We start from the raw sequence: 25475 nt of genomic DNA on the forward strand, positions 1-25475 counted from the left end.
TACCCCCTAGTAACTGCAGTACCCTTGGGGTACAAGTACCCCTAGTTGGGAATCACTGCCCTATTTATCAGCAGCAAAAAGTTAAGCTCGACACATATCTTAGTCACAATTCCTTAATAACTGTATAAAGGGAGGTTTACATAAAGCCCTTGCTTAACTAATGTGTTCCAAATATAGACTGATATAATGTTCTTTGTCATCAGTCTCAAGTGGAGGTGCATTTAAACATGTCAGAAGCAACCACATAATGGAGAGGAACCTTGTAAAGTAAAAGCACACTGCTAAGAAGAGAAGAAAGGCGTTTTAATGCTTTTAAGTAGAATTATGTGACCACTTCCATTTAGGTATTTACTGTTGTTACTCAAATCAATGAACTGAAACCCCAAAGGCATCTCATTCACTGCATTGTTAAATTTGCCTGTGAGGAGGAAAGACATGCTCAAAAAAGACTTCGTCTTCATTCATCTCACTCTGACTGATGTTAGTGTTCAATTATCTTTCCACAGTTTGTCTTCATTCTACGAGATTTAAAGGATGTGAGGAGAGATGGTGACACTGACTGAGTGATGTTAAATAGGAAACAGACAGACAGTAGTGGAAAGAAGTGGTTGCAGATACTATGAGGGTGGAGGACAGAGTTCAGTGGGATATCATATGAGGCACTGAATACTCCAAACAAATCTTTTCACTACACTGTCCAACACTTTCAAAGAACAAACACAGTCTTAATGATAAAGTACAAAATACCCCATATTCTCCACAAGTCCTCCAAATTAAATGATACAATAAATCTGTGTTTATATGTCACTATTAAAACATACTTTTATAGGAGAGCCTTTCCCGATCTTATTTGACTTTATTTTATCCCTTTTATTTAATTCTATTTTACTTATACTTTACTAATTTATCTTAAACGTGTATTTTAGTCTTTTCAATGTTTTCTTCCTTTTATCTTGTATTGTTTTTGTATTATTGTCTTTTGGGTATTATTGTCTTTACACTTGTTAAAGCACTTTGTAACTTGTTTTTGAAAAGTGCTCTACAAATAAAGATTATTATTACTATTATTATTACTATGGTTAAGGGCAGGTTTAAGCACAAAAACAACTTGGTTAGGTTAGGGAAAGATCATGGTTTGGGTTGAAATAAGCACTTTGTGAGGGTGTGTTTAAGGGTGTGCCCCAGGGGTCAGTGCTGGGACCACTCCTATTTATATTATATATCAACATTCTTGATCCAACGCAAATTTTTATTTCTATGCTGATGATACTGTGATATACTGCTCTGCATCTACACCAAACCAGGCTCTTTGTCAGCTATAACTTGCTTTTGATACTGTTCAATGCACCTTGTTTGATTTAAAACTTGTTTTGAATGACGACAAAACAAAACTTATGTTGTTTTCCAGTGCAAAATCAAAGTCACAGAACCTTCCACCCATCACTACTTCTCAGGGCTCTGAGATTGAGTCTGTATCTCAATACAAGTATCTCGGTATCCTAATTGATGATTCTCTCTCTTTTAAACCTCACATTCAGCAGCTGGCGAAAAAGCCTAAACTGGGTTTTTATTTTAGAAACAAGTCGTGTTTTTCCTTTGAGGCCAAAAGGAGTCTTGTTGCTGCCACTTTCATGTCAGTGCTGGACTATGGCGATGTTATATACATGCATGCATCCTTTCAAAACTTGAAACTGTGGGATACTGTTTACCGCGGAGCTCTGAGGTTCATCACAAACTTTAGAGCCCTTACTCATCATTGCTCCTTGTATAAGCGGGTTTGTTGGTCTGCATTGTCCACCCGTAGATTTAATCATTGGCACATTCTTATTTACAAAGCTATTCTTGGTCTGCTTCCCCCATACCTACAAACCTACATCAAAAAGAAAAGCACAGGAAGATATTGTCTTCGTTTTGAATCTTCAGGAGCCGGTTTCACTGGTTGCTTTTAAAGTACTTTTAAATGACATGGAGGCTGTACACATTGGCTGTAGATGTTATGAATGATTACTCGGACGATCCTTGTTGTTTATCACTTGTGGTAAATATATATGAAATTATGATATTTTATGACCTTGTAACTAACTACTTATTCCCATCATAAATTGTTTTCTTTCTTTCTTTCAGTTTTCTTTCTGGTTAAATAAAGGTAAAATAAAAAAATTAAATAAAGGATAATTCTGGTTTATTGCAACTTCATCTGTTGGTTTGACTATTGTTTCTATCATTAATTAGGAGATTGTTCTCTGATCTGGAAACGCAGCATTGTTGCTAAAAAGAAGTCACAAGCATTTAGGTGATTGTAATGGCATTTCACCCGTTTCACACAAACACTGTGAAAGTTGTACAACATCTGCTGTTTGTGAGTTGCTTTTTATTTCTTGGAAATGCAGGTGTGAACTGCAAAATACTGTCATTGTCACATTATTACGACATCAATTTAATTTACAGTTAAGTGGTTTGTACACCACAGCAGCCTTTTACTGTCTGTAATGGAGGGTTCAGGTGTAGCAGCATACTGGAGTTACTGTCTACAGCTACAACAGGAGGAACGTAAAGATTACATTTCCCTGCGGCATGTCTGTCCTCGACGGACACTGTTTCACTCAGATCAGCAGATCAAGACCTGATCACTTTACATAGGGCTGAGTTGTAACTACTGTAACTACACACACACACACACATACACCGAGTGTATAGGATCAGGTCAGAAGCAGATATGCTGGAGTCTGCTGCCCATCATAGCTGCATTGATTTCCTTTCTCCTGCGTCAGGCTGTCTTGTCAACAGACTCCTCCGAGCATGGAAGATGAATTATTCACAGGACAGCTCTGCCAGGATCTGTAAATAAATACTTAACTAATATTGGCCCGCACAACCCACAGGTCTCAACTTACTGTGAAGGGGACTTTGAGGGAAAGTGAAGAGAGCAAAACGAAATCTGCCCTAAATATATTTGATTTATCCATGTTAGAATCTGTGAAGTGTTTAATAGCTAGCTTATTTGTGGCGACATTAAACCGCAATAGTGTTCCCTCAATAATACTGTACGTATGATTGTAGTCTGAGTAGGGTTTACAAGGAAAAGGGTGTTACTTAGTCTATTAAATCTTATAAACTAGGTTTTTGCAGTAAGTACATTTAGATTCACATTTTCTGCATAACCTACAAAGGAAACATTATATGCTTGGGTTTCTATTTTAGTGACTAAATGTCTGATGTTAAATGTGATTAATTAATGCTATAATTTGTGATCTTATTTTATCATTGTTGAGATTTGAGCTCAGAATTCCGCTGTATCATTTGGAAGGGCTTTTAAAATTTGGACAGTCTTTTTCATACTGTTAGCATTATGCTTGAAACTTTGAAGTAAGCATCCCATCTATGCAAGTTATTTTATCTCTTGAAACTGTCACATAGTGACATAAATCTGCACTAGTGTTCTTCACACAAAACTCCATATGGTTACTGATTACTGAAAGTGTGAAAAATCAGAAATCCCAAATATTCTTGTACCACGGGTTTTTAACAAATGATTAGACCTATCTTCCATGGTTATTTAAATCAAATCAAAACCCAGCTAGAGACATTTTGTGATGCTAAATCAAGCAAAAACAATTAACAGCAAGAAAATAACATTTTACACAATACATTTACTGTCTGTGGAGTAGCTCTAATTACACTAATGGACACTGTCTGAAATGTATCTCTCTATTTTTAGGTGACTCTACAGTGAAATCATCTCAGAGGAGGAATGTGCAGCATACCTGAGAATACTCACAGACATTTCTTGCAGTTTTTGGTTAAAATTTGCCCTACATGATAATGATAAGAACCCCAAGATCAAATCTGGACTGGAATAAGATCATAGCAAGAGTGACACCTTATATAATGCATAAATAGCATACTGATTTTAAAATACTAGTTATAGTATCTACCTAACCTCAACTAAGTAGATTTATTCAAGCAGTATTCTTTTTCAATTTTTCCATTTCTTGCTACTTTACACTTGTACTCCACTACATTTCAGAGGCAAAGATTGTACTTGTTACACCACTATAGGCTTGGGCGATATCACAGCATTTCGGTATACCAGGGTATTTAGAAATCCTGACAGTATGACTTTCAATATATAAAAAATATAGACACCTCTTTCTATTCAGCTGAGATGCAGATGCTCTATTGAGGTGATAATTGTAATGTATGCCCTCAACGCGTGAAAGTTCCTGACGTCATCTACAACGCGACAACATAAACCCCTTCACTTTTCCAGCAGCTGGTAAACAATACACACACCCACACAGGAGATCTAGCTGCATCCTTCATTCGCTGACAAACTGTAACCTACACTGTACATTTACTGCTAAACTTAACTGCTCACCTTTTCCTCCGCTCCGCCACACACTCTCTATGCTAACAAAAAAAAGCAACTCGTTGGCAACTGTGAGTGATGGAAAAATGTTACAGGACTAGGAAAAAAACCCAAAAAACTCTGCCCCTGTTTGGGAGTTTCTGGGGTTTAGGCCTGATGATAAAGGAGAGCCAGGCAACACGGATGAAGCTGTGTATGCATCATCTCCCACTGATGTGTTGGTGTCCGTCACAATGACAACTCCAGCAAGAATCAATGGAAGAAGGCACTTATTCCCTATCTGTTCATTATTCTATGGCCCATAAGTATTTAAACCCAGCAAGACTTGTCTAGTAGTACATGCTTTACATGCTACAATGACTTACCTCACCAGCATACTAGCCAACCCTCCCGATTTTCATAGGATTTTTTTAGTGCTCTCTCCCGGTTTCCTCCCGGGGTCACAATTCTACCGATTTCCTGTATTTCTCCTGATTTATGATGTTTAGAACTTTGTGTCCTTTTCATTGCCTTTATTTCTGGCAGTGTACAGCGCATATAAGCCCTAAAACTCTTTCTACTGTTTCCACCTGGACAAGTAGCATGCACTTGATGTAGAACAGAGTTGGTTTGGTGCGGTCAGAAAGGTGCTCTGTTGAACCTTTTAACCTTTAAACAAGTAACAGTGTCACGGGGTCTTGTAGTACTTATGTACTACATAAGTACTATTGGAGATCCCTCCCTCCCACATAATTTTAGACCAATTTCAAAACTGCCTTTTATTGCAAAGATTCTAGAAAGAATTGTGCCCAAACAGCTGCTCACTGTACTGGAAAATAACAAATTATTTGAAAAGTTTCAGTCTGGTTTTAGGAAGTACCACAGCACTGATACTGCCCTGCTTAAAGTCACCAATGACCTTTTAATGTCTGCTGATGAAGGCATGTGCTCAGTCCTTGTACTCCTGGACCTTAGCGCTGCTTTTGACACCATTGATCACAACATCATGTTAGACAGACTGAGGCACTGGGTGGGGATCTCTGGTACTGCCTTAGAATGGTTTTCATCCTACCTGTCAAATAGGAGGTTTTGTGTGTCTGTAAACAACTATGTCTCCTCATTCTGTCCAGTTAAATATGGTGTGCCTCAGGGGTCGGCCTTAGGACCCATTTTGATTTCCTTGTATCTGCTTCCCCTTAGACATATTATCCATAAACATGGCATTTCTTTTCATATTTATGCTGATGACACACAAATATACTTGCCCATCAGATCCACAGACCCTGGAATGCTGAGTTCACTTAACAACTGCCTTTGTGTTAAGTTAAAAAAATGGATGTCAAATAATTTCCTCCAGCTGAACTCAGACAAAACAGAAATCCTGGTCATCGGGTCTCAGCAGATGGCAAATCAAATACTGCCATCTGCTGGTTCCCTAGTAAATCACATTAAGCCTGTGGCAAAGAACCTTGGTGTTTGGTTTGATAGTAATTTAAATTTCGAGCAGCACACCACAAAGCTTGTTCAATCATGTTTTTATCAACTTAGAAATATAGCTAAAATTCGATCTATGTTAACTTTTAAGGACACCGAGACCATTTTACACGCATTCATCTCATCATGCCAGGATTATTGCAACAGCCTTTTCACCTGTTTAACCCAAAACTACTGATCGACTCCAGACTGTCCAGAACTCAGGTGCCAGGCTTTTAACCAGAACAAAGAAATATGACCACATTACTCCTATTTTAGCTTCATTACACTGGCTCCCAGTATGTTTTAGAATTGACTTTAAAATTCTATTGATTACTTTTAAAGCTCTTCATGGCCTCTCGCCTTGTTATATTTCTGACCTTTTAGTCCCATACGCACCAGCACGTACCTTGAGATCCTCGGGCAGAGGTCTGTTGTCTGTTCCAGAGTCTCGACTGAAAACTAAAGGGGACAGAGCGTTTGCTGTCAGGGCCCCGAGGCTCTGGAACAGCCTGCCCGAGGAAATCAGGTCGGCTGAGTCAGTGAACTCTTTTAAGTCCCTTCTTAAAACATACTTTTATAGGAGAGCCTTTCCCGATCTTATTTGACTTTATTTTATCCCTTTCATTTTATTCTATTTTACTTATTTTATATTAATCTGTATTTTAGTCTTTTCAATGTTTTCATGCTCTTATCTTGTTTTTTGTATTATTCTTTACACTTGTTAAAGCACTTTGTAACTTGTTTTTTGAAAAGTATTCTACAAATAAGGATTATTATATTATTATTATGTACATCCCTGCAGCAAAGAAAGTTGAACCACTGGAGGTCAGCAAAGACAAGATAGTCAGGGTTGTTAAGTTACTCTTTAGTAAAATATCTGAGTACTTCTTGGACCACTGCCTAACCTCAGCTTGAAAAGATCCCTCTGTCCTGCACTTGAAGTCCTTACCCACAGATATATTGTTAAATGAAGCCCATTGTTGGGATACACCTGGACAAAAAGCCTTGTGTTTGCACCTGTAGATGTGTTACCAGCTCACAGCACAGCCATCTTCCCATTTAGAGGTAGCTCTCTGAAAAGGTTAAGCAAAGTGTCACAGCTCCATGATGTCTTTATCAGGCCTTTGACTCCTTCTGTATGGTCTTTCTGCCTATCACACTCATTGCACTTGTATATTTTGTAGGGCTGACCCCAAATAGTTGAAGATTCGATGCTTCAATGGGTGGAGCCTGACCCGACTGTCAATCTCACAGTCGAAGCTTCACAACAGCATTATGAAACAAGGATTGTGCCATTTTGCCGATACAGGGGTGCTCAACGTCTGATTTTAAATAGAACTACAAGTTTTCTCCCAATAATTTAATAAGCTGCCTATTACAATATATACTTCAACATATAATGCTGTAAAATAATCATGTGAAAAGAAAGAGGCTTTTAATAAAAGTGTGTGAATAAATCCAAAATTGTAACCCTAACCCTTAAGGTAGGGGGTGCATGTGTGGGCGTAATGTGTATGTGTGTAGTGGTAGAGGAACACCTGCTAAAGAGAGCTTTGCCGGTGTTGTGTCGAGTTGTCCGTACCGTGCGGGACGTTTGGATCATTTATCACCATTGATGAACCTCACAAAGAATATTATATAGTTTTTAAAGAGTACCGCGACGTGCATGTACAGTTAGTTGTCAGGCACGCACGCAAAGTTTGGCACAAGACCGGTGAATGGCAGGCGAGCAGAGAGGAAAGGGTCAACAATAAGCCTCAGTTTAGCTCTAAATGTACAGTGTAAAGCAACAGTGACTAATAAATACAGTCTGCAGCTCCCCGCCACACAGACACTCATATGATTCGATTATCAGTCCAATAGGCAAGACTTGACAATTTACATAACCAAAAGCTCATTCTGGTTTGTTATTGCTTTCTGTTGTCCAAATCCAATGGTTTTAGACTATTGGAACACTAAAACATGTTAAATCTGCTACATAGTTTTAAATGCCTTAATTAACACATCTTGCTGAATTGCAAAATATGATATATATAGGACCTTAAGCAATCATGGGGAATCCCACCAGCCTCTTGACTGTAGACTCCCTAGTGAGTAGCTGTTAACTGAGTTGGATAAATGACTGTTAGAATGTTCTAATTGAACAAGGAAGCTGTCATGTCATGATTGCTACGCTTCATAGGTTTAATCCTGCGGTGTGAAACAGCAGGTCTTAACCCTCATTTGTGACGATCTCTCATTTTATGAGTTTTGGATTAAAAAATCTGCCATGTGGCGTTTGTTACACGTAATGAGGTTTGTAATAAGATCAGCCTGCATGACACTGAGATCACAGCTACATTTTTCTGTTACCAAGCATCGGGCTTCTGTTAGACTTTGATCTGAGCAGACAGCTCGTTTTCTCTCTGTATGGATTTGGTGGATTGACAGTAGAAAAGGAGTTAGTCTTGTTCTCTGTGTCTGCTCAGTGTGTCTCTTGTAATGTCTGGCTCAGGCACTTTATCATTTTACTCTGGCCACTTTAGAAAAGGGAAAAAAAGATAATGAACGGTCGCCATCTGCTCTATTACAATTTAAGTTTGAACTGTTGGAAGTGTGTGCCTCTCGCTTTGTCTTATTTAAAGTGGTACAAAACAAAGAAAAACAGCAAAATCTCACATTTTAGAAGTGACTGGCACGTTTACTTGATAAATGACTTGAATAGCTTCTAGTATGTGCTCCAAATGCATCAATGCAAGTTTCCAGTACATTCACACGTGTTACTTTCACTATATGGCTGGTGCAGACAGAGTAGGTGTGCCTCATGTCTACAAGTGGATACAGATTAAAAACGCACTTACACATTAAATATTACACAGCCCTCTGCTGGCTTAGTGTGAAAAGTATACAGCTGACAGTTTAGGATGACACATGTATACACCGACCTCCTGCAGTGATTTTATGAAGCTCTGTCAAACTAGAAAGCTGAATCAAAACCAGCTTTCAACTTTTAATGGATTTACTCAGCAGGGGTAGGCTGCATATGTGTTTATATGTGTGCGTCAAGGAGTGCTTTTGCTTATACTCAGCTCAAGAAAAGTAGAGACAGTAAAGACGATAAAACAGAGCAATGACTCACATTTGTCCCTGCGGAGAATACAGTCATCAGCTTTGCACATGATTTGTGTAACAAATTGATGGTAAAACTATGAAAATTGGAATTCTCATCTTTATGAAATATGTCAAAAATAGTTTACATAGGTTTGTTTGCTTTAGAAATGCAGCTCGAAATTGTGTCTTGCAGGTGTTTGCTTGTTTCGGTTGTTTACTTCTTTATGTAATTTTCAAATAGGAAGTTGGTGTTTACTACCTTTCCTAAGCAGCATTACTTCCTGTTGCTACCAAAACTTCAAATATCTTGAAATCACAGATTGAGTTAAGACCCTTTTTACTTGGCTTTTTTGCTACCATTACCGGCAAAAAAAAAAAGTGAAGTGGATATCTTCTAAAGCAGAACGAGGAGATACATTGTACCACACATCATCACTATTTATGAGATCACCTTATAGACCTCTGGCTCACTCTACATGTGAAACTGACTGACTTCTTGGCCCTGCTGTTCTTAACCTGCAGTTTTTCCTTTATAAAGGGGAAGCACCAGTCAAGAGTTTCTCCTATTTCCAATTCATAAACACAAACAAGAGCACAAACTCAAATCAACAAATTTCACTTACAAACAAAACTTGCAAACCATAATTGAAAAAGATGTCAGTATGTCCAAAAGAAAATAATAAAGGGAGTGGTTTTTAATAGCTCTTCAGGCAGCAAAACAACAGAAAATTTGAAGGGCCATGATGATAATTTTGATGTATTTATTGATATCCACCATGTAGATCTGTCTTTTTCTGCCTATTTGCCCGTCTATTTTTAACGTCAGCTGCCAAACTGTCTATTTCTCTGCTGTTCTGTTTTGAGAAGAGCAAGGAGCTGAAACATAAGAGCCAGCAAACAGAGAGAGAGAAATTTGGTGGGAAAGAGGGACAGAGAGAGAGCGAGAGGCGGTGAGAGAGAGAGAGTGAGAGACAGCAGTAATTGCTCCGGGGGATTGTATCCCCCCCCCCCCCCCCCCCCCCCCCCCTTACTACATTTAGTGTAGTAAATGTAGTAGTAGTAGTAGTAAATGTTATTAGCAGCACATCTGTTTGCCAACACACAACAGCAGGTACTAACAAAACATCTGCCTCGAAACACAAAAATCACATTCTCATTAAAGTAATTATTATTTTGCTTTAAGTAAAACCTTGACTACAGAAATCAGATGAGATAATTATTGATTTGGTGTGAGTTAGAGTGAAGGGAGAGACAGAGGGAAAAAGAATAAAAAAAGTGAGAGATTTCTGGGGTTATTTTGCCGTCATGTTCTTTTCCTAAAGCTTTTATGATTGATGACACATTTGTCTCCTGTCTTGTTTGCCCTGTCTGACTTCTCACAGCAGGCTTGTATTAGGAGGCCACTCCATGACTGGAGGAGATTAAGAAAAGAAAAGGCCCGAATGCCTTGTTAAAATATTGATCTTATAATACCCACAGTACCCATATTTGTTTTCAATATTATTTACAACATCTCATTAAACTTATTTGAAATAATAATTTTTATTTTTGAAATGTTCTTGTTCAAATACAGGATTTTGGGAAATTACAGCTATGTGCTGCACAAAAAATATATAAAATCTTATTGATAAATGTGTGAATTCCTGTCTTAATTCATTTTATCATAAAATGCTTTGTGTAAAAAATTGCCATCATGATTTCTCACATTTTGAAGGTGACATATTCACATTGCCATATCTGTCCATCATTCTAAAACCTCCAAATATTCAGTTTACTAACATATATGTCAAAGAAAAGCATCAAATTCTCACATTTGAGAAGCTGGAACCAGAAAATGTTTGGCATTTTAGCTATTTAAATGTCTGAAGTGATCAGTCGAGTGTTACAAAAGTCAATTACTGATTGTCTGATTGACTGATCAGGTCATCTGCTAATCATTTAAGCTGTGGTAGGATCATGGGATGGAAATGTTTACATAACATAAACAGTTTGGTCTTCATTTTTACTTGTAAGTTTCTCCCAATAGTTAATGTTATTGTATATATCCAACGAAGGTTAAAGTCTTTAAACCGACTTTGACTTTAACTCATCATTGGATAACTATGACCTGGATGACTGAGAATCTTCAGACATCTTGCTTTCCAGTATCTTCAACCAAGTCCAGTTGCCCTTGACTTTAGCCTTCGCTGGATAACTATGACCTGGATGACTAAGAATCTTCAGGCATCTCGTTATTGTATATATAATATTTTACGATGAGGGCTACTTTAAAGAGGTCATATTGTGCTTTTTGGCTTTTTCCTTCTCCTTGAGTTATATATCTTTTTGTGCATGTAATAGGTTTGCAAAATGAAAAAGTCCAGCCCAAAGCCTGCTGCCTCCCCTCTCCCTTCCAATCACTAACTACCCTTTTTATTAACAATTAAATAATACTGTAAACTCAATCAGCAACAGAAAAGTACTTCCTTAAAAGAGAAAGCAAGCATGTAACAAGATTTAACTGAAAACACAAGACTGAACACTTAAATTAGGAAACACTTTTAACACCCACCCTCCTGAGGGAGTAAACATGAGCACACAGCTCCACACTGCTGTCTGACCCTAACTGGTCCACTGACCCCATAGGTGTCATGTACACTGGGGGCGCTGGGGACATGTACCCACCACATTTTGAAACGGCTGCTTTTGTCCCCATCACTTTTTGAAAGCATTTGTTAAAAACATTCTGAAAAATAACGCCAAGAAATGTTAACCAACAAATGAAAATGCTTTGAGAAAGGTTGATTTGCACAATAAGAAAACATGCAATGCATGTATATCATATAAAAACAGATATTTCCACCATAAATTGGAGTAGAAAACAATAATAATAATAATAATCTTTATTTGTAGAGCACTTTTCAAAAACAAAGTGCTTCAACAAGTGCAAAGACAAAAATACAATACCCAAAAGACAACAATACAAGCAAGAAAACATAGAAAAGACCAAATATACGTTTAAGATAAATATAAAATAAGTAAAATAGAATAAAATGAAAGGGATAAAATAAAGTCAAATAAGATCGGGAAAGGCTCTCCTATAAAAGTATGTTTTAAGAAGGGACTTAAAAGACTTCACTGACTCAGCCGACCTGATTTCCTCGGGCAGGCTGTTCCAGAGCCTCGGGGCCCTGACAGCAAACGCTCTGTCCCCTTTATCCAACGAGGGTTAAAATGAAGGGCAACTGGACTTGGTTGAAGATACTGGAAGACGTTTCGTCCCTCATCCAAAGGACTTCTTCAGTTCTGACTGACTGGCAGGGAAACTCAGCTATTTAACCTCAGTGGGGTCGTTATCCCGGGTCATCGATACCGCTGGTTCGTTAGTGTTCCTTGTTGCTGTGACGACAGTCGTTGAGACTACCTGTGGCCAAGACTGAACGACCATCGTTGGTATCTTCACCTGAGGCCAATAGGTTACGTTTGTTGAGTTTCCTGGGAAGTGATGAAAGGACAGCATTGTAAGTGGGGGATAAGTGGTGGCGTAGACCCCCTCCCCTGTAACGAACCAGCGGTATCGATGACCCGGGATAACGACCCCACTGAGGTTAAATAGCTGAGTTTCCCTGCCAGTCAGTCAGAACTGAAGAAGTCCTTTGGATGAGGGACGAAACGTCTTCCAGTATCTTCAACCAAGTCCAGTTGCCCTTCATTTTAACCCTCGTTGGATAACTATGACCTGGATGACTGAGAATCTTCATAGACATCTGTCCCCTTTAGTTTTCAGTCGAGACTCTGGAACAGACAACAGACCTCTGCCCGAGGATCTCAAGGTACGTGCTGGTGCGTATGGGACTAAAAGGTCAGAAATATAACAAGGCGAGAGGCCATGAAGAGCTTTAAAAGTGATCAATAAAATTTTAATGTCAATTTTAAAACATACTGGGAGCCAGTGTAATGAAGCTAAAATAGGGGTGATGTGGTCATATTTCTTTGTTCTGGTTAAAAGCCTGGCAGCTGAGTTCTGGACAGTCTGGAGTCGATCAGTAGATTTTTGGGTTAAACAAGTGAAAAGGTTGTTGCAATAATCCAGGCGTGATGAGATGAAGGCGTGTAAAATGGACTGAACTATTTGACAGGTAGGATGAAAACCATTCTAGGGCAGTACCAGAGATCCCCACCCAGTGCCTCAGTCTGTCTAACATGATGTTATGATCAATGGTGTCAAAAGCAGCGCTAAGGTCCAGGAGTACCAGGACTGAGCACATGCCTTCATCAGCAGACATTAAAAGGTCATTGGTGACTTTAAGCAGGGCAGTCTCAGTGCTGTGGTACTTCCTGAAACCAGACTGAAACTTTTCAAATAATTTGTTATTTTCCAGTACAGTGAGCAGCTGTTTGGACACAATTCTTTCTAGAATCTTTGCAATAAAAGGCAGTTTTGAAATTGGTCTAAAATTTTATGAGGGAGGGATCTAATCCAGGTTTCTTTAAAAGCCGGTTCACGCAAGCCGTTTTAAAATAATCAGGGACACAATCAGTAGATAGGGAGCTGTGGAAAACAGAGATCAAAGGGGGCCCAACAGAATCTATTACTTTCAGTAAAAACTTTGTAGGTATTACATCAAGTGGGCCGGAGGACACTCTCATTTGTGATACTGTTTTTAAAAGCTCAGACAAGTCGATGGAATAAAACTGGTTAAACTGGCCGTGGGGGTAATAGAGGCTCTGATTGACACCACCTTATTGGTAAAATAAGATCAAAACAATTCAGTCATCATTACTTCCAGCTGAGGCACAAGGAGGGGTTGGGTTTACCAGCTGATCCATAGTTGTAAACAGAAACCTGGGTTTGTGTTTATGTGTAGTAATGAGTTCAGAAAAATAGTGTGTTCTCGCATCCTTAACCATGTTATTGTAGTTAATTAATAAATCCTTCAGACTGAGGTAATGGACTTGGAGAATGGATATTTTCCAATCTTGCTCTGCTTTCCTGCATTCCCTTTTTAGGCTGTGAATACTGTCATTTATCCAGGGTTGCTTACTAGCTTTAGACGTAAATGTAAATGCTCTGTATTTGTATAGCACCTTTCTAGTCTTTTGGGTCACTCAAAGCGTTTTTACACTACGTCTGCATTCACCAGTCAAACACATTCATACACTGAGCCTAAGTGCTCAAACAGAAACTAACATTCACACACATTCATACACTGGCGGAACAGCCGCCAGGGGCAATTTGGGGTTCAGTATCTTGCCCAAGGACACTTCGACACGCAGCCTGGGGGAGCCAGGGATTGAACCGCTAACCTTCCGATTAACGGCCAACCTGCTCTACCTCCTTTAGAGGAGCAGTAATATTTAGTGACAACAAGCAGATATGATTGAAGTGATTGAAGTGAATCAGACAGGTGTTGGCTTTGGCTCTGAAAGAATGTGCTAAACTTTGAAACACTTTGTTCATTAAAGATGTGAGAACACACGGAGCTTGGTGAGGCGGCATGAGTAACAGGCGAATCACAGCTAAAAACAATACATCTGTGGTCAGATATGGTCATGTCCACTAATTCCACAGAGGAAATACTGACATCCAGGGTAAAAACCAAGTCCAGTGTATGACCACGGTTATGTGTTTGCCCTCTGACATGTTGTTTGAAGAAGTGGCCATATTTAAAAAGTCAGTTGCATTAACATTGGTAGGGTCATCAACATGAATATTAAAATCGCCATAAAGAACAATTCTATCATAATTTAAAACCAGAGTAGATAAAAATTCAGGAAGTTCTGATAAAAATCCTCCAGGCGGTTTTGGGGGGCGATAAATTATAACAAATATGATAGGTTGCAGCCCTTCAAGTTTAAGAGTGAGAACTTCAAAGGAGTTAAATTCATCACAGCGTACTTGATGACATTTAAAAAATTTTCTATACATGCTCACTAGCCCACCACCACGACCACTGACCCTCGGTTGACTAAAACAACCACTTTGAGGCGGACACAGTTCAGCTAGCTGGCTATAGTCATTCATTTGGAACCAGGATTCAGTTAAAAACATAAAATCTAGATTGTGTGGTAGCGTTAAAGAAACGAATGTTTCTGGTTATGGAGTCACCAATTATTAGTGTGGTTGGGGAGAAAAGGGGACGAGGAGATGCCGGTTGTGGGGTTCCAGAGCAGGACTGAGCAGAATCTGCTTCAACGCTGCGTGCGGACTGAGGATGGAGTGTGTGAGCTACCGAGTGTTGTGTTGGAGTAGCAGTAACAGACCTGAGAGAAGGGCTACCCACCGATGCAGGATAGAGACGGCCTCCGGAGCGTCTGCCTCCTTCAGGATCCTACATCGGGAAGTGGAGGTTTTTGACCGGGATGACGGCTGCCGATCAGGCCCAGGGGCAGACCGGCGGCCCAGCCAATCACCGTTTTCCGCCGGTGCAGGAGCTGTAGCAAGTGGAGTAGATGCAACAGTGTCGGCCGGCACTGTCCGCCGAAAGAGATCTGTATCAGGGAGTCTCAAAGCCGCAGGTGCATCCGCTGGATGGACTGGAGGGTAGTCAGACAGGGCTGCATAGCGGTTGGAGAGGTGGATGTGTGGAGGAGAGGCAGCCCTGTCCGAGCCTCTCTTGCAGCCACGGACCACCACTTCAGCCCAGGTTGACTGATGCTTTGGAGTCGAGCAGGATGAAAGCCTGGGAAGGGTAGAGGGGTCCCATAGCACAGTGTCCTGGATGTCAGCAGTTGCACTAAGAGAAACAATCTATTTGGCTTGTACTGAAGCCACATCCATAAAGCCAGTCAGCAGGGAATCTTTCTCTTTGAGTTCCTCTGAAAGTCGTCGGGTGTCTTCCATAAGGTCAGCAATGTTTTTGTTCGCTTTCTTAAGGAGTGTGCAGTCGTCATGGGGCAGAGTTATCTCGGCCAGCATAACGTTAGTCGCCAGAGCTTTGTTGTGATCGGTAGCGTTGATAGCATTACGGTCATCTAGCTTAAAATCCATGTCAGATGACTAAAATCCTTAACCCACGTAAAACTTAAGTTAAAAACTTAAGTTAAATAAAAAGGATATAAAACATGTAACGTAAAAGTGTAGATTAAAACTGGATAAGAGTCCGGTTTAAGACGGAGCTTCCGACAGGTTGCTATGGACGCCAACGCATGCGCAGAATGTCTCCAGAATGCAGGAAATTACAAGTTTAATGCTCAAAATCTTCTGTGGGTGGACTCCCAGACCCCCCGCACATATATTTCCACATCACATACTTCATCTAAATAGTTCTAAAAATTTTCTTGTCTTATTCTCATGCAACACCACATGTCATGACACAAATGTATCATCAAGCCCCTAATCTGTCCCCTTCCACCTCTTTTCAACACAAAGTGACGCCCTTGAGTGACCCGTTCCACTCTGCACCAGATCCTTTCTAGTAGGCCTACTTATTCTCTCCACCAATTAGTGAACACTTTTGCAAGGCATTGTATGCATGCTACATTCTCATTAGGGGCCGAATACTAGAATCGCCCCTGCTCCAGGCAGTCAATGGACATAAAGTTGTTACTGTGATGTAGAGACAGAGCTCAGCTCAGTCAACAGCTCACATGAATGGTGAGAATCTGCAATGTGAGTAAGTGAGGGGGAAGTCACCTGACTCTCCCATGTGGCTGAAATCATATTTCAATGACTGAGCTGTCATTGATACATTTGATATGCAGATGTCAGGATCCACACTGACTACATGACTGTCTCTCATCTCCCTCCCTCTCTGCTTTGCTGAACCCTCATATATTAATGACGTGTCGATAAAGAGCTCTCCCATTACCCCCACACCCATCTTTAACCTTGATGCTGATCTGTGTTTGTGTGTGTCTGCCCTCTGTCGTGGCTCTTCTATTATTTACCACGCATCTCTGTCTGGGTAGGGCTTGTGTGTGAGGCCAGCAATCGCCTCTGGGTAAACAACCACGGCCAATGACACAGGTGACCCTCAGACAAACACACACACACACACAAATACACATACCTTTCTAATCTCATCCCTCCTGTGACCACTTCTCATTTCCGATCAATATGTTTTAAGTGAAGCCCCAACTGCCCAAAACAAACTCTGCCTGTCTATTTGGTTTATGTTTGTTTAATCTTATTGGGGAAATTCAGGTGTCATTTTCAGGGTTGGTTCATGATGCCCTTTAGGTTGTTTTCAGGCAACAGTGAGCGAGATCCATCATCCCTATCTCTGACACCTCAGCCTGCCTGGTCTGCTCTCTCTGTAGCCAAATCGTTTCTAGTGTAAGAAGGAGGAGGGGTTAGTTTACACACATGCAAAAGCCTGTCATTAACATCATATGGGGAAATCATTTTATCTGTACCTATTGGATCAAATAAATCCTCATACCCAAATTAAACAAAAAAGGATCTTCTGGCAGTGTGCCAAAAAAGAACCTATAGTGTATGAGTTTACTCTACAGAGCATTGTAGTATCTTTTTGCGCATTGTTTTGGCCATATGGCTTGCAACCTTACTGTTTCCTTACTGTTACCATAAACTACTATTTCTTTACATTATGCCAAATTGTAAAGTATGCTAAATTAGCTATTTGCAGTTCCTTGTTGTGATGTACTCATAGATGTACAGACAACCATCACTAAATTACTGTGATACTGAAGAAAAATATTAAATATGAAGAGGCAAATTCTACAATAACTAACTTCCCAGGGTTTTTAGAACATTGTCATGCACATGTTCCTTTTATCTCACTCAGTATCTTTGCCTCGTGTCTCTCCTTCCACTCTTCCCCTTAAAATGTCTCACAGTTTCAGACACTCCCCTCAGGGGGAGGACCAAAACTTGTCACTGCGTGAACAGTTTCTTCCTGTCTGCAGTTAGCCTCATAAAGACCCTCCCGGAGACACTCTCTTTCATGCTTTTTTCATGATTGGAAATTTTAATGTAAAATCACAGGAATATATTGCGTCAAGTAATAAGACACAGCTGAGTTTGACTTTTTGTATTGCAGTTTTATTCATCAGGACAGTTTGCAACATCAAGAAGTTTCTCATATTTCAAAACCAATTAGAACTTTGCCTGGTCAATCTCTTATTATCTTAGATGACTGGTTTGTTTATCCATTTGTTTCCTGTAATGCAAGGCACAAAGCTACAGGAAGGGGCAATACAATTCCCCTTAAACCATATAGCGTAAAACTGAGTTTTTGTATTCACTCTCACAAATTCAGCGCTTATAAGGTTCATCTTCAGGTTGTGGGTTGTCAGATCTGCTTTGTTGCCTTGTTGGGGGAAGGAATCAAGATTACAGATTAATTACAGATTAAAGTTTGACAAAGGTTCTGTAAATGTGTAAATATTTTTCCTAGGTTTTTTGCAATGTTTTATTGGTTTAAGGATCTTATGTGCAGACTTGAAAGTCTGTCTTGTTAGATATAAACTGCAATTATTTATCAGAAGTCCTTACCTTGCATTCAGCTTCTTCATTTGACTTTTATATTTGTGTTCTAAACAGACAAAGAAAAGAAAATGACAGCACACCGAAAACATTATGTTATGAACTTATCACAACATTATTTAATGTTTAAAATAATTTGTGTATCATTATTGTACTGATTATACTTACTGGCAAATACTGGATCTATTTAGCCTACCTAAGATATATTTGTAATAAACAGTACAATAATGGAAAAATACCCACTCACCAAATTGTAAATTTATATAATATAATATACTGTGTACACAATACAAACTTCCTAATATCTAATGAGGTTGACACGCCAGCAAAACAAATAACAATCAACAAATTTTTAACAAACCCACCAAAGTGATTGGTAACTTCAGGTCAGACTGGTTCAGTACAACATTGTAAATTAGATTAAAAGTTTTATCACATCATCCAAACATTTATTTAATTTTTGTAAGAGCACAGTGCAGTCCCTGAACAGTATGTACACACAACAAAAGTCTGTTGTTAAAACTTCATACCAACATCACCCACAGACTAACATTAGTGGAGCAGAGCACCAAACTCCAACACTAACTATCTTCCCTTGTGATTTACCTCTCCATGCCTGTTTGGCACCACGCCACATGGCTTTCAGACGTCCAAATAAACACTCCCCAGGTTCAGCCATGAGGACGACCAGCGTCAACACAAGAAACATCATAACACACTTCATCCTGCATACAAAACACATCACAGGCACATCCCATGAGTCAACAACACATTCAGACACTTTCATTCATCCAACAAGATAACATGGCAACAAGTCACAGTGAATCTGCAGTGCTAATGTTTATTAATAATAGTAAAATGAAAAAATATTTGCTTTACCTGTCCTCAGATTGATAGTCAGATCCTGACAGTTAAGGGCGCCACTGGGAGTTCTGCAGTTGATGTGAGTCAATTGTGAAGTAATTGTGTCTTTTATAGAAAAGGGGGGGGGGCGGGGGGGGGGAATTCATGCTAAAACTATTTAGCAAAACTGTATTAGTCATTGTATGGTGCAATGTCTAGTTCTGCCAGTAGATGACAAGGTGTTTTATCTCAGCTCCTAAACTTTCAGTATCAACTCACCATGTTGTTCAAGCAGTATATACAGTGCATTTACATCCAGGGGTGGACTGGCAACAAATATTTGCAAGTCATTTGGCTAATATGTAAAACAATGAAAATCATTTGGGTTTTCCTCCCTGAGTGTGTTTGTACAGAAAGCAAAAATGTTGTCTGACTCTGTCTGAAATTTCCAGATGACCACAAATTTGTTATAATCAATAAGCTGGTTGTCACACGTATTTGTCTCTATAGGGATCTCTGCAAAGACTTCTTCAAAATGTTCCTTGTCTGCCTGTCATCATTTGGATGACATCAACTATTATTATTATTATTATGTATTCATTCAATTCAAAAGTCCAGCCTTGACAATGGCAAATGGTGTATTATGCAACATATTTGCAAAGCCTCAATAAATAATTTGAATCAAATAGTACATGACCACATGAACTCTAATTTACTTCAGAGTCATACAATAACATTCAATAGTGCACCTATAATCAGATCTATGCTTGTCCCTGCTCCCTCCTCCTCCATCCCTTTCCTTTTCTTGTTCAGAGCCATGATCACCTGCAGAGTAAGTCTTTAACAGCTGGCAATCAATTATTATATTCCTTATACTGTATGCTATAATGCGAAAAAGAACCGATGAGTCGTCTAGATGAAAATGATCAAATCTACGTGTTTATTTTACCCGAAGTTGATGATCATTTTTTAAAAACACTTTAACATGAACTCCTTTTTTCAAATTTACATACGAAACGTTGATATGAAAATGATGTTAAATAACATATGATTCACTCTCATGCAGAGTCTCTTGCAAAGACTGATTTCCAGAGTGACAGAAAAGTGTTCTTATGTTTCAATATATTTATAGAAATTTACTAAATAGTACAATGTATATTTGATGCATCTGTATAGTAATATCTTTTGTAATATTAAACTAAATAAACTAATATTGACTAAATTTAGGCTAATCTTAGGGTACATGGAAACAAAATATCACTAATAGGAGTTATGCTCAGTAACTATGTACATGATTTGACTGAATGTGCATGATGTCAACATCTTGATTGCTGTGTTTAAAAAACAAAAAAACCGATAGTAATGTCACAAATAATACCCACAGGGCTCTAACCTTACATCACTACAGTACAATTGCATTTCCTGAAATGTATGTAATGTGGATCTATTCATGAATAGCTAGTTGGTTCAAGGAATTAAGATTACCGATTAATTACAGATTTGCGCTAGGAATACCAATTTTGTATGTACACATATGATATATCACATTGGCGCATTCCTTATATTTACTTAAGTAATAGCTTTAAACAGAGTTTGACTTTTTGTATTGCAGTTTTATTCATCAGCACAGTTCGCAATTGCAAGCCATTTCAAATTTTTCAAAACCAATTGCACCTGTGTGCTAAATGATGATGAGAATGAAAAAAAACATCAAACCATATGATAGTATTATGATGGTACTAAAGATTATTCAGTAGTTTGTAAGATAATGGTAATGCTTTACTTTCAGTTTATAAGCAACAAGCAATTCTAACCCAATACAAGTCTTTTTCTCAAATTCAGTGAGTATCTCCTCAGTCCGCTAGCTGTCTGCTCTGTGTATGCGCTTGAAAAAAATCAGGTGTATGAAGTGGCCAATGAGTGTAGCTGAGCTGTCAGGACTAAATTAAGTAAAATACAGAACAAATAAACAAAATATATACTCCTCTAGCTTTGTAATCTATTTGAAAAGTCAAGTTTTTCAAACTCATAGGCACATTATTATTGACATATTTTACAAATATGTATTTTGGTGCAGTTTTTTTTACGTTTTATACTAGTGGTTATTACAACTGTCTGAAGTAGCCTTTCTGCATCAAGGATTGCATTAAGTTGAAACTGAATGTATGTTCTGTTGTGATTTACGTCTCCATGCAGTCTTTGCACCTGTCCGTGCAACTCCAAACTCCTCCCCAGGTTTAGCCATGAGGACAACAAACGTCAACACCAGAAAGATCATAACACACTTCATCCTGAAAAAGAGAATAACAGTGGCCACATCCAGACTCTCTTCATTCACTACATTTATTCATCCAACAACATAACAGGGCTACAAAGCATGATATATATCCAGTACCAATACTCATCACACAATCCAAAGACTTTTTTGAATAAATATGAAGATAACATTTTACTTCTTACCTTTCCACAGATTGATTGTCAGAGGAGAAGAAAACTTTCAAACTGAGCAGTGTGAAGATCTACAGGTCATGTGCTCAGCGAGGTACAGGTCTTTATATAAGGAGATGAATCCAAATTCTCAGCATAATTTTGTGTTTCTCTTTGTATTTTGCAATGTCATGTTGCAGATGGATGACAATCTCAACCACAAATTTTCAAATGGTTACCATAACTCTTTCTTTATAGATTGAAGATTTTTACAGTCACACTTACATATCAAATTCAGGATACATATTAATTTCTACTGTTAAGGGATTAGTAATATTAGTACATAGACCCAACAATAAAAGAGGATCTTTCTTTATGTCACATCTTTTCCATAGTTCAGGTGATTGTACAGTAATTGGAAAAGCATTTGTAACAGCTGTAATTTATATTGACACACTCAATAAAATTCAGTAAATAGTAAAGCTTTCCGTTTCATTAGTTTAAATTCATGTTATAAATATAAAAAAATCTCAATTACATTGTAATCTGTATCAGTAAAAAAAAGAAAAAGGAAAAATATCAGTTATATTTATCATGTGCTTTTTGTGATCAGTTTCGCGAAGACAGATGTGATCATGAGGTTTACTCTGTAAAAATTTGTCCATATTCAGATACAGTATTGCCAAAGAACTGTATAAATACTGACAATAAACTATAATATACACCTGTGATAAACTATATACAACATTCAAAGGTGGAGTAATAAATGTTGGTGAATACTATGCAGTTGTCTAAATCATGACAAACATCTGGTAAGTCATGTATGACAAAGCTAAAATTGACACTTAATTACATAGACTGCATAAGAAAAAAGCAATTGTTCAGTGTGCCCAGAAATGGGTTAAACTCAACATTGAGAGTTTAATAGCTGAAAAAGCCATAGCTACATTTCAATTATCAGAAGTCTGGAAAGACCAAGATGGGCCAGCTAATGTGGGAGTCCACAGAGAATGCTACATGCTTTTCACCAACAAAGAACACATTGCAAGAGCATATAGGAGAGAAAAGGTAGCCACGGAAACTGAAGGTTTGTTTCAAATCCATCCTCTCTACTCTAATTCTCCATTAATATGATTGTGTGTTAGTGCATCATGTGGGCTACGTCTGTCTGTTAATTAATTTCAATTAATGTATATTTTTGAACACTTTGTATATTTAAATTAGTACTGAAAAGCTGGACATTGAATTCAATATGAGATTAATGTCGATAGTTTAACAACAGGAGCTTTGATAAGTAAAAGAATCCGAAGCCTGCTAACAGCTTTAACTTTGCCCTTGATTTTAACGGGAGATTTTGTCTTTTGGGGGAAACAAGTAAACAACTTGCTTTCACAAAATGGGACCATTAAAAGTTCTGTCCCATAACTGTTTATATGATTGTACCGACCTAACATGACTTTTCCAAAGAGAGGACAACATTTATCTATTTTATATGAATAAATGTTGTGAAACCAGTAATGACATGGTATTTGGTAAACATTATGGTGTTATAAAAAAATGTTGATTTATTTTGAAATCTTTTAACATAACAGAACATTCTGAAATAACGTCTAAAATTGAAATTGTTTATTGTTTTGTACTGACTGAAAAGATGCTCATTCTTTCTTTTTTTGTTAAAATGACACTGGCTATTGCATTTACATCACTGTTTGGTCAATTGTGAAACATCTCGTCACACAGTTGAGCAACCTGGATAAAATCTACACCACACACACAAAAATGATTTTGCCATTTTTCTTTGTTATACTGTGTATCTCCTGTCAATCATAACCATAGACCGATTGGACAGCTTCGTAAAGGCTTTAGATAATAAGCAAGTACTGATAATTAAAAAATTACCTGAATTTTGGCGTCAAAATTACTTAGTTTTTAGTTGAATTTTAGTTGATTACATGACTTCAGAGCTCCTGCAGGTGTTTTCACTTATGTTGCCTTATTAGACCTCTTTTCAAAGCAGTGTAGAGTGTTAAAGATGGTGGTGATGTGGTGATGAAGAAATTTAAATCAGACAACTGATAACTGATAAACTTTCTCCCAGGAACCTCGGCTGTACCATGATCTTTGCAGGACTCAGAAGGTCATTAATGAAAAAGCTGAATGTCAGTTTCTTGATTTATGACTGGCCTGCAAGATCACACAGAGCATGAACAATGAAGGATGAGAGCCAACTCTGACAATCTAAAACAGCTTAGTAAATTACAACTTGCTTGACCTTACCCTGCCTAAGATAACATGACGCCACCCTCTATTAAGGAACACCTCATGAGCTCTGGTTTCCATCGAGTGGAATTCAGGACTCATACGACTTAGAAGACAAAGGAAAAAGACTGACTGACTTTGCAATACAGAATTGAAATGTGCATTAATTGATATATTATGTTATTATTAACCATATATGAAAGGATGGTTAACATGCTGTTTTGGATGCAGGTAAAAATCTGCCTATTAGCACCTCTAAAGCGCACTAATTAACAGGTTTTATGTCATTAGTTAAACACGTATTGAACCCAGGTGTAAATGATAAAGTCAATCATGGCTGAATTTCATTTAGCTGCTTCATTCTGTTCAGGGTCCTTTTATTGTGCATGCTGGCTCACTTTTGCTTTTGTCATGACTTACTGGGACATATCATTTGAGCAAAGCCATTGTTAATTTCATTAGCAACATTTGTGCTTTTCCTACTATGAGTCAAAATGTCTGCTGTGAAAAAGGCCTCAGTTACACCATGAAATCTTAAACTGCCCCACCTTCCACAGGAAGACATGTCTGATCAGGCAATGTAAATGAAAACACCTGTGCTGCAGTTCAGGGCCCTTAAGGCAGTCTTTCATTTAAGGTTGACTGTGGTACTACTGCATTTGTTCATACATGTTTTATACCAGTGCTTTCTTTATGACTGACTGCATGCATTAAGGATGACTGAATATACAGTCCCCCACAAAAGTATTGGAACGGTAAGGCAAATTCCTTTGTTTGTTTTTGTTGTTCACTGAAGACATTTGGGTTTAAGATCAAAAGATGAGTATGAGACAAGAGTTCAGAATTTCAGCTTTAATTTCCTGGTATTCACATCTAGATATGTTAAACAACTCAGGACATACCACCCTTAGTTTGAACCCACCTATTTTTCAAGTGAGCGAAACTATTGGAACATGTGACAGATGTTTCTTGTTGCCCAGGTGTTGCCTTTTAGGTTGATTGTCCAACATTAAATAGCTCTGCATGACTAGTCAAAGTTTTCATCCTTCAAACCTATAAAGACTGCATTTTCTGTTAAAGAGGATAAACCAACATGAAGACCAGAGAGCTGTCTATGGGAGAAAAGCAAGTCATTGTCAAGCTGAGAAAAGAAGGACAATCGACCAGAGCCATTGGACAAACATTGGGCATAGCAAGCACAACAATTTGGAATGTCCTGAAAAAGAAACAAACTACTGGTGTCCTGAGCAACAGACGTCGAACAGGTCGGCCAAGGAAAACAACAGTAGTTGATGACAGAAATATCGTAAGAGCTGTGAAGAAAACCCCCAAAACATCACTAAGTGACATCACCAACGACCTCCACAGTGCAGGGGTGAAGGTATCACAATCCACTGTTCAAGAAGACTCAGAGAGCAGAAAGATAGAGGCCACACCACAAGATGCAAACCACTCCTCAGCAGTAAGAATCGGAAGGCCAGATTGAAGTACAGACATGAGCTGCGAAAGTTCTGCAACACAATCTTATGGACTGATGAGACCAAGATTAATCTCTACCAAAGTGATGGAAAGGCAAGTGTGGAGAAAGAAAGGAACTGCTTA

At 38.5% G+C, this 25475-nt stretch overlaps 1 protein-coding gene across 1 annotated transcript in view; it reads left to right on the forward strand.

Annotated features, from left to right (window-relative positions):
* Positions 1 to 22096, forward strand: part of LOC119908630 (exostosin-1-like) — a 166622-nt gene extending 144526 nt beyond the window's left edge. The window contains exon 4 of the mRNA XM_038726436.1: positions 21658 to 22096. Within this exon, the coding sequence (XP_038582364.1) occupies positions 21658 to 21877 (220 nt within the window). The 3' untranslated portion in view covers positions 21878 to 22096. The remainder of the gene's footprint in view (positions 1 to 21657) is intronic.
* The last annotated feature ends 3379 nt before the right edge of the window (positions 22097 to 25475 follow it).

Source organism: Micropterus salmoides, unplaced genomic scaffold (assembly GCF_014851395.1).
Source record: "Micropterus salmoides isolate LMB-PRFRI ecotype aquatic unplaced genomic scaffold, ASM1485139v1 Ms_hic_scaffold_18, whole genome shotgun sequence".
Classification (NCBI taxonomy): domain Eukaryota; kingdom Metazoa; phylum Chordata; class Actinopteri; order Centrarchiformes; family Centrarchidae; genus Micropterus; species Micropterus salmoides.